The 13,221-nt window shown below is 42.9% G+C and overlaps 1 protein-coding gene across 4 annotated transcripts in view; it reads right to left on the bottom strand.

Moving 5' to 3' along the window:
• The window catches only part of MPRIP (myosin phosphatase Rho interacting protein), a 110,954-nt gene that overhangs the window by 39,266 nt on the left and 58,467 nt on the right, over positions 1 to 13,221 (bottom strand). For all 4 annotated transcript variants that reach the window (XM_070761403.1, XM_070761401.1, XM_070761404.1 and 1 more), the window contains exons 8-11: positions 3,360 to 3,495; positions 1,544 to 1,657; positions 919 to 975; positions 629 to 697 (exon numbers count right to left, since the gene is read on the bottom strand). In XM_070761403.1, coding sequence (XP_070617504.1) covers positions 629 to 697; positions 919 to 975; positions 1,544 to 1,657; positions 3,360 to 3,495 — 376 coding nt within the window. The remainder of the gene's footprint in view (positions 1 to 628; positions 698 to 918; positions 976 to 1,543; positions 1,658 to 3,359; positions 3,496 to 13,221) is intronic.

Raw genomic sequence — 13,221 nt, 5'->3', positions numbered from 1 at the left:
CCCAGCGACCGATCAGGTTCCACAGAGTGGGTCTTCTCCGGGTCCCGTCGACTAAACAATGTTGTCTGGCGGGTCCCAGGGGAAGAGCCTTCTCTGTGGCGGCCCCGACCCTCTGGAACCAGCTCCCGCCGGAGATTAGAACTGCCCCCACCCCCCTTGCCTTCCGTAAACTCCTTAAAACTCACCTCTGCCATCAGGCATGGGGGAATTGAGGCATTCCCCCTCCCTCCCCCGGGCCTATATCATTTATGTATGGTGTGACTGTGTGTATCACTGGTTTAATAATGGAGTTTTTTAATCTTTTTTAAATTTATTAGATTTGTTGTGAATTGTCTTATTGTATGCTGTGAGCCGCCCCGAGTCTACGGTTCTAGGTATGAACACACTCTGTTGCCTATCTTAAACAATAATTGAATACTTTTTTTTTTCTTTAAGAGATAATAGTCTTGATTAGTATAAATAATCTTAAATCCCCATATTTCCATTGAACATTTCCATCAGGGAATTACTCTTTATATTTGTTAACTTCACACTGGACTCTCAAAGGAGGTTGTGGGAGAGAAAGAAACACCGATGGTGTGGACATCAGAAAGGGTCCACCAAGGTTTGGATATTGGCCCCCACCTACCTCCTCTGCTACTGAATCCCGGTAGTATCTCAGGCTCTGATCCGTCAGCACAAACCAGTGCTTCTTCCACTACAAAAACAACAAGGCATTTTATAGACATTTTTCTTTCCTAAGATGGCAAAACTGGTTTCGTAGAGAAGTAGGAGGGTAGGTGGGTGGATGTGATCATTATACTGAATTCTGACAACATTATGCTGAGAGAATTTAGATCCGTTTTCAAAGTTTACTAATTTCAAGGGGCAACCCCATCTACCGTGGTTTACCCAGGAAAACAGCACCCCAAAACTTACCTGGCCATCTTCATCCTGTTTCGTCAGCCACCCCTTTTTGAAGTTCAGCAAATCCGGCTACAAAGGACAGAAGAGAATTTAGCCTTCTTGCTCTCATCTAAACTTAATCTTACATATCGTTTAGTCGACAATATGTTTGGTCGGGTCCCGTCGACTAAACAATGTCGTTTGGCAGGACCCAGGGGAAGAGACTTCTCTGTGGCGGCCCCGACCCTCTGGAACCAACTCCCCCCAGATATCAGAGTTGCCTCCAACCTCCTTGCCTTTCGTAAGCTCCTTAAAACCCACCTCTGTCGTCAGGCATGGGGGAACTGAGATATTCCTTTCCCCCTAGGCTTATAAAATTTATGCATGGTATGTCTGTATGTATGATTGGCTTCTTAAATTGGGGTTTTTAAAATTACTTTTAATATTAGATTTGTTATATTATCTTTTTTACTGCTGTTAGCCGCCCCGAGTCTGCGGAGAGGGGTGGCATACAAATCTAATAAATAAATAAATAAATAATAAATATGATATACGGTAGAAAAGAAATCCTTTTTTTCCCCCTTGAAGAATTCAGCTCCCTTCTTTGAACGCAACTTTCCTTCAAAGATGAGTCTCGAAGGAAAATTGTTGAACTTACAGTCATGGAGGATTCTGTCGACCTTCTGTCCAGCGATTTTGCCCTCCGGTGTGGAGACATAGTAGAACTGGACACGTCCGCGATGGTCGCACTCGATGTTTCAGCCAGCAAATCCTGCAGGAAGTATGAAGGTTTCATGGTCATCGGATCCAGAGCTGCCATTTGGCTTAATAACGAAGAGAAGCTGGAGGGAACCCTCTCTGCTCTCTCCTCCTTCGAGGAGATTGGAGTCACCCTCTTATTCTCCAAGGAATTCGTGGGAATTGTCACGGCCCTTGTCCTACTGGCTGGGGAATATTGGAATTTGAAGTCCGTGCCTCTTCAAGTTGCAAAGGTTGAGAAACACTATAAATCTCACCCTTCATACCAAGAAGATCTACACGGGGCGACCTTTGAAACTACAAATCGTGCAGAATGCAGCCACGTGAGCGGTCATGGGCCTTCCAAGGGAAGCCCATACTTCTCCAACACTCCACGGACAGTATCGGCTGCCGATGGATTTCCGGACTCAATTCAAAGTGTTGGTTATGACCTATAAAGCCCTACATGGCATAGGACCAGATTATCTTCAGGGCTGTCTTCTGCCTCATATATCCCAGCGATTGGTCAGGTCCCACAGAGTCAGCCTTCTCCAGGTGCCATCAACTAGACAATGTCGCTTGGCAAGGCCTAGGGGAAGGGCCTTCTCTGTGGGGGGCCCGGCTATCTGGAAATCAGCTCCCCCCAGGAGATTTGTATTGCTCCCACCCTCCTTGCCTTTTGCAAGAGTCTTAATACTCACTTATGTGGCCAAGCTTGGGGTGATCAGATCTTAGCCCCCCTGGCTGATGAGTGTTTGAATGCTTGTTGTTTGAATGGGTATGACTGATTTTTAGCACAGCTGGGGATTTTAGATTGTTTAATTTTAATTTAATTGGATTTAGCTATTGTAATTATTGTTTTTATATGTTGTAAGCCTCCCCAAGTCCTTGGAGAGGGGTGGCATATAAAAGAAAGAAAGAAGGAAGGAAGAGAAAGAGAAGGAAGGACAGGAGAAGAAAGAAAAAAAGAAAGAAAAAGAAAGAAAGAAAGAAAGAAAGAGGAAGGAAGAAGAAGAAAGAGAAAGGAAGGAAATGAGAAGAAAGAAAGAGAAAGAAAGAGAGAGAGAAAGAAAGAAGAGAAAGAGAAGGAAGGAAAGGAGAAGAAAGAAAGAAAAAACAAAGAAAGAAAGAAAAAGAAGGAAAGAAAGAAAGAAGGAAGGAAGAGAAAGAGAAGGAAGGAAAGGAGAAGAAAGAAAAAAAGAAAGAAAGAAAAGAAAGAAAGAAAGAAAGAAAGAGGAAGGAAGAAGAAAGAGAAAGGAAGGAAATGAGAAGAAAGAAAGAGAAAGAAAGAGAGAGAAAGAAAGAAGAGAAAGAGAAGGAAGGAAAGGAGAAGAAAGAAAGAGAAAGAAAGAGAGAAAGAAAGAAGAGAAAGAGAAGGAAGGAAAGGAGAAGAAAGAAAGAAAAAAGAAAGAAAGAAAGAAAAAGAAGGAAAGAAAGAAAGAAGAAAGGAAGAGAAAGAGAAGGAAGGAAAGGAGAAGAAAGAAAGAAAGAAAGAGGAAGGAAGAAGAAAGAGAAAGGAAGAAAATGAGAAGAAAGAAAGAAGAAAAAGAAAAAGGAAGGAAAGAAGGAAAAGAAAGAAAGAGAAAGGAAGGAAGGAAGGAAGGAAGGAAAGGAGAACAAAAAAGAGAAATAAATAAATAAATAGATAGATAGATAGATAGATAGATAGATAGATAGATAGATAGATAGATAGATGATAGATAGATAAATAAATAAATAAATCGCTGCCCACTTACCCGTTTCCTAGGGAAAACCCTTTTTTCGCTCCTGCCCTGCCGGGTTTCGCTGGAGAGACTGGAGGAAGCATTGGTTTCCATGTGTTCAGGATTCTCAATATCCAATGCTTCAAATTTTTCAATTACTTGGGACCTCCTGAGAGACAGGAAAGAGAGAAGGGAGGGGCATTTTAACAAGAGGGAAACACAGTCCATCCTTGAAAGTCAGAACAATTTCAGCCCTCCTTTTTATCTACACAACATATTCTGAACATTGACATATATATGCTTTCCTTTCTTATATTTCTATCCTGCCCTACTGCACAGACTCTTTGGATGGGGAGGGGGAAAAACCCAAGAAAGTATCATGTAATTATAAATATAAATTAGTAACCTAGAAGGAATCTGAAAGCATGAAGCATTGGTCCAACTTATGAGCACATTTACCCAAAAATTGGAACCAACCCATTTAATTCAGCAGGAAGCATGGAGCATTTGGATTTTTAAAGCTTGCAAATGTGCCTTTTTTTCCTCTCCTTTTAAAGCCACAATTGTGTGACAGTGTGTTCTTTCGCTGAAGCACAGGGATCACATCATCAAAAACTTCCCCAGAAAGTGGGGTCAATGGGATGATCTGTACTAGGTTTTCTTGCAGATTTAAGGCAACGAGCTCAAATCTATTATCTATGCTTTGAATATATGGCACGGATCCCATTACGGAGCAGCTACTTAATGGAAATAATTCAGTGCTAAGCTTCACAAGTCAGAGGTTACACTTTAATATTTAGGGGGGGGGAATCTCTTAATATAGTCATACATAGCCTTGGTTTATCTATGTGCCAATGTCAACCTGGATTTTAAATGTGGAAGAGAAAGAAAAGAGCTAAAACCAAATTGATTTCGAGCTCTGCATCCCCAGAATGGAGAAGGGCATTTTAAAAATCACACTGGAAGCTCAAATCCAGGTCTCAAGTAGTGGTCGGTGGTAAAACGTGGACTTCTTTACGGCTTTAGTTCTATCAAGCCACCCCAGAGTCACCTTGTAAGGAAGACGGGCAGCAAGGTCAAAAATAAACTAATAAAATAAAATGATAAAATGAAAAAGAGTGAAGAAGTAAAATAATAAAATGTTACTGTATTTTTCGGTGTATCAGACGCAAGAGGCTGATAATTTGGGTGCATCTTATACTCTGAATGTAGCTTTTTTTTTCAGCCCTAACTCGCTGCTAACGATCTTCTCAGTTCTTATCTTGCAAGTTTTTTCACTATTTCTCTCTGCGAAGAATGTTTTCCAAACGCTGTCTTTGATTTTTTTTTACATTCTCTATTTGCTCCGAATGTTTCTTTCCAGCCCTAAACAGGTGCTAACAATGTTCCCAGCTCTTACCAGCTTGCAAGCTCTTTCATTGTTACTCTCTGTGAAGAATGTTTTCCAAGCCCTAAGTCTTTGCAGGTTTTCCCCCCCATTGGTCTTACTTCCTCCAAATATTTCCTTCCAGCCCTAACTAATGATATTTCCAGCTCATACCGGCTTGCAAGCTCTTTCATGGTTACTCTCTGTGAAGAATATTTTCCAAGCCCTAAGTCAGGGGTCCCCAAACTTTTTACACAGGGGGCAAGTTCACTGTCCCTCAGACTGTTGGAGGGCCGGACTATAAAAAAAACCTATGAGCAAATCCCTATGCACACTGCACATACCTTATTTAAAGTAAAAAACAAAATGGGAACAAATACAATACTTAAATTAAAGAAGAAGTAATAAGTAATTAAGTAATTAATAATTAAGTAATAAAGTAATTTATACTTCATTAACAAGTAAATTTAAACTTAAATCAACAAACTCCATTTCTCCTTCCTTCCCTCCCTCCTTCCTTCCTCTCCACTTCTCTCTTCCCTCTTCCTTTTCTCTCATTTGTTTCATTTTCCTCTCCCTCATTCTTTCCCTCCATCATTTTCTTATTTTCCTCTTTCCCTCTCTCTCTCTTTCCATCTCTCCCTCTTCCTTTCTCTCTCCCTCTCTCTCTCTCCCTCTTTCTCTTTCTTTCTCTCCCTCTTTCTCTTTCTTTCTTTCTCTCTCTCTTCTCTCTTTCTCTCACTCACTCTCTTTCTAACTCTCCCTCTTTGTATCTCTCACACTTTCTCTCTCCCCCTCTCTCTATTTCTCCCTTTCTCTCTCTCCCTTTCTATCTCTCCTCTTCATTTCTCTTTCCCTCTCTATTTCTCCCTCTTATTATATCGATCGGCGTGTGCTGCCGCGGGCTGGTTAAAAGACCTCAGCGGGCCGCATCCGGCCTGTGGGCCGTAGTTTGGGGACCGCTGCCCTAAGTCTTTGCAGGGACTTTTCCATTGCTCTACTTGCTCCGAATGTTTCTTTCCAGGTGCAAATGATGTTCCCAGCTCTTATTGGCTTGCAAGCTCTTTCATTGTTACTCTCTCTGAATAAAGTTTTTTTAAAGCCTTAACTAGGAGATAAAATAATGTGCTGAAATTGACCAGACTAAGGATGCTAGCTGGATGAATACCCGGTAAGCAGATTCTTTCCCTATTTTCTTCCTTCAAAACTCAAGTGCGTCTTATACTCCAGTGCGTCTTATACTCCGAAAAATACGGTAAGTAAAACAGTGAAGTAACGTAAAGTAACAAAACCATCAGTTTAGGAGAGGGGTAGGCAATGTTGGCTCTTCTGTGACATGTGGACTTCAACTCCCAGAATTCCTGAGCTAGCATGATTGGGTGAGGAATTCTGGGAGTTGGAGTCCACAAGTCATAGAAGAGCCTGCTTTATCTACCCTTGGTTTAGGACAGTGTTTCCCAACCTTGGCAACGTGAAGATATCTGGACTTCAACTCCCAGAATTGAAGTTGGGAGTTGAAGTCCAGATATCTTCAAGTTGCCAAGGTGGGGAAACACTGGTTTAGGAGAACCTGGATTGGGGAAGCTATTCATTTTCACACAGCTGTCTAAGAAAGGCTAAACCTGTGGAACTACAAGCTTTTTTCCAAAGCCTGGAGAAAGAGTCTGAATCACCACATGCCGCATGCAGAGAAGAAAAGTACGAAGCACACCCCACCAAGATGCCTCTGGCAGTGAGAGACCCCAAGCGCCCACGGCCCTTGACCAGAGAAGGCAAAATCATCATCATCTTCGTTAAAACACCCTTCAGGGACCCCTGACCCAAGTCCTCGGCCCTTGTAACCTCGCCGTCATTGTAAAAACCATCGCTTGGCATCCTTCTTTGGCCAAGACCCATCTTGGCTTGCTTTTGAGTCCCCAAACTTGGCAACTTTTAAGACTTGTGGACTTCAACTCCCAGAATTCTCCAGCCAGCTGAGTTTGGGGACCTCTGCTCAAAAGGAAGCCAAGATGAGTCTCGGCCACCGTTTTTCCGTCTGGCTGAGCCCACTTTCTTTCCAAGCCAACCCCTCTCCCCTCCATCCTACCCACCCACTCACCCACCCACAAAATAAAAAAACAAGCAGCTTGATTGTCATGAAAGGGAAGGGCACCACCAAGTTGTCTACAGCTTGAGATTGTGTTTTTGAGATGAGATGGGAGCGAAGCAGCGGAGCACAAGTTATCACACAGCAGAAGGAGGTGGAAGAACAGAAGACCTGCAAGAAAATAAAGGCTGGATAATGAAGGAACAACAACAACAACAACAAAAAGAGGTCATCTCCCCGTCCTTCTCCCCACCCCTGACACCCCACCCCCCAAATCAGAGGCATCACAAAAGGAAACCAAAACCGAAGTGAAAAATCATCGTTGGAAACAACAGCAGAGGGTGATTCCCACTGGGAGTAGCTACTCCAGGTATCAAGGAAAGGACGGGGGTGAGACTAACAGAGTTGGAAGGGGGCTCAAAGCAGGAGACTCCACAGCAGTGGGTTCTCAACCTGGGGATCAGGCCCCCTTTGGGGGTTGAAGGACCATTGCACAAGTGTCGCCTTGGACAAATTTCCCCGGGTGTTAGGAACTAAAGGTTCTATGCCTTGGAACATATTTTTACAATCTGACCAATCAGGCATTGACAGCGGGGGTGTCCCTCTGACCTTCCTGCCAATCAGCTTCAAGCTCTGTTGGAGGAATTAACGCTCGACTTATGGTTGGGGGTCACCACAAAAGGATGTGACAACGCAGGCTTCTTACATTGAAGGAAAATTCTATTGAAGTGTGAAAGTAAATGAATGTTTTAATGTCCCAGGATTAGGAAACCCATTTGCTTAAAATAAATGTTTTGGGGGGTCAGCAGGGATGGGCACAGCTGCTGTGAGCTATTGTTTCAGTCTAATCTTCTGGGATTTACTCCCACTTAAACCAGATTCAATCTAGTTTCACAGACCATTTCACAGTAGTCGTCTAAGACAAATTTCCCATGGTGTTTAGGAACTAAAAGCTTTTATTCTGGCGCCTTGGAACATATTTTTACAATCTGACCAATCGGGTGTTGACAGTGGGGGTTGTCCTTCCGACCTTCCTGCCAATCAGTTTCAAGCTCTGTTGGGAGAATTGGCCCTAGACTTATGGTTGGGGGTCACCACAACACAAGGTTGAACCACTGCTCTACATCATTCCAGACAAGTGATTGTCCAATCTCTTCTTTTAAAAAAAACCTCCATTGTTTGAGTACCCATAAATTCTGGAGGGAACCTGTTCTGCTGAGCAACTATTCTCAATGTCAGGAAATTTCACTTTAATTCTAAATCGGATCTCTCTTTAACAAGCTTCCATCCACAACGTCTTGTAATTTGCTTTGGAGAACAACAGAATAACAGACTTGGAAGAGGTTTTGGAGTCTTCTAACCCAGTGCCAACCTTGGCAACTTGGAGATATTTGGACTTCAACTCCCAGAATTCCCCAGCCAGGATTCTGGGAGTTGTAGTCCAAATATCTCCAAGTGGTCAAGGTTGGGAAACACTGTTCTAATCCATAAATTCCCGTTCTCAATTCCATTAATTCTGGAGGCAAGAAGGCACCGAGGAACACACCCCTTTTTATATCTGGCCTGTTAGGTTTCGACACCATCAAGACCCAGATGGAAAACCCAGAAAGCCCCAATTTTAACCCTTTAAGGAGGGATGAAACTTGGGCTGCCCTGCCAACCACGGTCCACGAACTTCCAAAAAACCTTTAAAGGATGGGGTCATTCCTAATTGAATTTTAACTCCATGGAGCTAAAATTATCCTCTCTCTCTTTTTTTTTTGCATGAACTAATTCCCTGTCATTCCAGTTGCTTTCCTAATATGTCTCTACCAAGAAAAAATGGGGAGTCAGCTTGGAAGAATGCCCCAATTCCTTGGGCTCGTTGCTGGAGGACCTAGAAGCCTTTATCTCTTGTACTTGTGTAAAGGTTTCCATAACAGATTTGGGGTGGGGGACGCCGTTTCCGGATGCTGAATCTGAACCCCATCATCCATTTCAGCAGGAATTTAATAACAGGAAGATAAAATTTGAGTTTGGAAGCAAAGCACCTGGTTGGTTAGGTGGAAGCAATGAGATGCTTTTATTTCTTTTGGAGGTTAGTTTGCAGCAGCGAACCATGCTCTAAAAATTTAAGCCTTGTGGACTTCAACTCCCAGAATTCCACGCTGGCTGCGGAATTCTGGGAGTTGAAGTCCACGAGTCTTAACGTTTCGCAGGTTAAATACCCTTGCTCGAAAATGGCCAAGGTAGCTCAGTGCAAGGAGAGGTTAAGAACCGGAAAGGAAAAACCAACATTAAAAACCATTTGCTTTTCCATAGTCAATCTTTCCTTTCTTTCATCTGTTGGGAAGCAGGAAGATGGTTAATGAGGGTGGGAAATCAACAGGAGATCAAAGGGAGGTGTTTATGCAAACTCCATTCAGACAAAACTCTTCAATGCCACCCAGAGTTATTTTTTTCATGAGACGGGCAGCCCGTATAAATTTGATGAATAATGAGTAAATGAATGGAATGCATGAATAAACAAACAAAAGACTCAATTACCACGAATGAAAAAAAGAGAGAGAGAAAGAAATATGTTTGTTAATAGCATGCTTTAGTTTCAGGGGTGGAAGTATTGCTGGTGGCATTTCTCCGTCTGGTTTTGTATTTTCAACACACCCGTGTGACCGCAAATAAAGCGAGAAAGGGAGGTTTTTACAACATATAGAGGTAATTCTCAACTTATAACTGTAATTGAGCCTGGAATTTCGATTAGGTAAGGGCCCACAGAGTCAGCCTTCTCCAGGTCCCGTCCGCCAAACAATGTCGGTTGGTGGGACCTTGGGGAAGAGCCTTCTTTGTGGTGGCCCCGGTCCTTTGGAACCAACTGCCGCCAGAGATCCGCACTATCTCCAGCCTACCGGTCTTCCAGAAAGCCTTTTCCAGCAGGCCTGGGATTAGGTTGATTGCAAGTATGTATGTTTTTTGCTCATGTTATTACTGTTTTATTGCATTATTGACTTTTATTATTAGATTTTAACTGTTTTTTACTGTTGCTGTATTTATTCCTATTGTTAGCCTGCTCAGAGTCCGTTTGGAGTGAGTGGCATATAGATACAATCAATCAATCAATCAATCAATCAATAAAGTCACACTGGTCACTAAGAGGGTCACAATACCGCGTCCAATCTTACGACATTCTCTACAGCGGTTGTAACTCTGGATGTTTGTCAAATTGAACGTGGATCAATAAGAACTGGAATGAATGAAATATTCCCACTGTACATAGTTGAATGTGCACCACAGCAGGTGAAATTGATTGTCAGTCGGTGTTGCTTCCTAAGTGGACAGTTTGATTTACTTGGAGTTATATTGTGTTGTTTAAGGATTCCCTTTATTTTATTTTTTTTGAGCAGTGTATTTTGTTGTGGGTGGAGGAGTGTGAAGGACTCTTCTTGTGAAATATTTCTGGACATTCTCAATTGTCTGAAATGATATAGGCCAGCGACCGATTAGGTCCCACAGAGTCGGCCTTCTCCGGGTCCCGTCGACAAAACAATGCTGTCTGGTGGGACCCAGGGGAAGAGCCTTCTCTGTGGCGGCCCCTGCCCTCTGGAATCAACTCCCCCTGGAGATTAGGACTGCCCCCACCCTCCTTGCCTTCCGCAAACTCCTTAAAACCCACCTTTGCCGCCAGGCATGGGGAAATTGATTCCCCTCGGCCGCTCCGTTTTATGTATGCTTTGTTTGGGTTGTCTGAGTGTTTTTAATCAAGGGTTTTTAACTGTTTAACTGCTTTTTTTAATTATTGGATTTGTATTTTGTACTTCCTGTTGTGAGCCGCTCCGAGTCTTTGGAGAGGGGTGTCATACAAATCTAATAAATAAATAAATAAATTTCAGACAAATCTGTCCCTTGAGACCATCCTAGTCTGTCTGTCTGTCTTTTTTATACTGGGGTTCCTTGTTTTTAGATTTTTTAAATGTACAATTGCTATTTTAGATTTTAACTTATTAGATTTGTCAATATATATTGTTCTTTATCACTGTTGTGAGCCGCCCCAAGTCTGCGGAGAGGGGCGCCATACAAATCTAATTAATAATAATAATAATAATAATAATAATAATAATAATAATTATTATTATTATTATTATTATTCTGCCTGAGCAGAGCAGGGTGTACTAGAAGACCTTCAAGGTCCCTTTTCAGCTCTGTTGTTCTGTATTCCACTTCAACCTGGACATCAGGTGCCCTCCTGAATCTAGCATTATAGCAAGAGCAGGCGTGCCAATGTTGGTTACAGAACTTGCTTTGTTCCCAAACAACAAATGGTACTCAAGCATGGGCAAGAATGTTAATGGAGCAGTCAGAGAATAAAGTTACCAAAGCAGCCCAAAGCAACGGACAGAGATTGGTAGAAAGGCAGGAAAAGGTTCATTTAATAGCGGGGGCATTTTAGTCTCGCAGCAGGGCAAAAAGGGGTGTCTGAAGCCCCCTGAAGGGTGCAAACAAGCTCCTTCAACCATCCTCTGAAGCAGTGTTTTTCAACCAGTGTGCCGCGAGACATGGTCAGGTGTGCTGCAAAGCTCAGAGAGAGAGAAAGCAAGAGAGAGAGAAAGCAAGAGAGAACGAAAGCAAGAGAGAGAGAAAGAGCGAGCGAGCGAGAGAGAAAAAGAACTAGAGAGAAAGAAAGAGAGAGAGAGAGAAAGAACAAGAGAAAGAAAGAGAGAGAGAGAAAAAGAGAGAGAAAGAAAGCAAGAGAGAGAAAGAGAGGGAGGGAAGAAGAGAGAGAGAAAGACATAGAGGGACGTAGGAAGGGAGAGAGAAAGAGAGCAAAAAAGAGAGGAAGGAAGAGAAAGAAAGAGGGATGGAGAGAGAGAGAAAGAAAGAGGAAGGATGGGAGAGAAAGAAGGAGGGAGAAAGAAATAGAGCGAACGGGAGGAAGAGAGAGAATTTGTTTGTCCAAACTTTTTTTAGCCGCCCCCCCTCCCCCCCGCTCAATGTGCCCCAGGGTTTCGTTAATGTAAAAAATGTGCCGCGGCTCAAAAAAGGTTGAAAATCACTGCTCTGAAGGACTAGCTCCTTTACATCCTTTTTGTGGGCTTCTTGCTAGCCAATTCTGGAAAAAAAGAACAAGACTTGTTCTTCAACTGGGGTGAGAGACATCTGCTACGAGCAAGCAAGATCTGGTGGAGGGTTTAGGAAGCAACTGGAGAAAAATTATCTTTGATCTCTTGGGAAGCCATCTGCTCACAACCCTCCAATCTGCATATTGTGATTTCTTCTTACAAGTTCTTATGAATATACAACAGAACGTGTGAAGGGAATTCCTCACATCTGGTGCCTGGCACCTATTATCTCCAAAAGCGCATGGTTTAGCTTCCTTCCTACGGCACGTTTCTAGGCCTCATGAAGGCAGGCCTGTAATAATTTCTGCAGTGGCAGCCTGCCGTGTTTTTAGAAAGCAGGACAGGGTCAGAAAAAGGAAGGTGGGCTTTAAAGGACCTAGGGAAAGGTCTGAACACCTGTGACAAAATTCTGTTCTACTCTTCGGAGTCTTCGGAGACGGTCTTGGTATATTCAGGTTTCTTCCTGTGTAGGATTTGGAAATTTCTGGCGACGTTTCGACGAGGTCTCACTCGTCATCTTCAGGCTGGTGTTTCTGTCCTTGTTCTAGGGCGAACACAGCGAGACCTGAGCTGCCTTCCTTCTAGAAATACTGGTGGCTGGGTGTGGTTTGATGGCTCAGCAATTGCCTGCTGTGTAGAAACTTCCTGGTGAGTCAGTGGGGTAACACCTGGGGTCGTTGATGTAGCTGATCAGCATACCAGGTGTATTTACAAATGAAGAGAAACAGCCATTGCGATCGCCGGAACGTTTAAAATTGATTAAAAACTACTAAAATTAACTAAGCTTTCCATTAGTCCTCTAACTCAGTGTTTCCCAACCTGGGCAACTTAAAGATATTTGGACCTCAACTCCCAGAATTCTCCCCTAATTTTCAAAATTCAGCAAAAACATGTGACATACATACATACATACATACATATGTCACATGTTTTTTTGCTGAATTTGAAAATTAAGGGAGACTAGGATAGATCTATTTCGGCCTTATTTTGGCCTCATCAGCTAGCCAAACCCACTGGGACTTGAACCTGCAACCTTTGCCTTGTAAGGCAGAGAATTATCCTCTAGGCTACAGTATCCAATCCCTTCAGCTCTGCACCAGGGAAGGTTTACATATTTTTGTGTCAAATCACCCTGGTGTATTGAAGGAACATCACAGCTCCTTATTTGCCTCTCGGCCCAACCCAGGGCCATATGTATATGCCTGTCACATGTTTTTGCTGAATTTTGAAAATTAAGGGAGTATATATATATAAACAACTCCCTTAACGACAGTCCTGCTTGGCAACCAAAATTTTGGGCTCAATTGTGGTGGTAAGCCGAGATCTACCTCTTGGAGGCTTCAAGACCCA

This window comes from Erythrolamprus reginae, chromosome 9 (assembly GCF_031021105.1).
Source record: "Erythrolamprus reginae isolate rEryReg1 chromosome 9, rEryReg1.hap1, whole genome shotgun sequence".
In the NCBI taxonomy this organism is placed as follows: Eukaryota; Metazoa; Chordata; class Lepidosauria; order Squamata; family Dipsadidae; genus Erythrolamprus; species Erythrolamprus reginae.
This window is presented reverse-complemented; position numbering and strand designations above follow the sequence as displayed.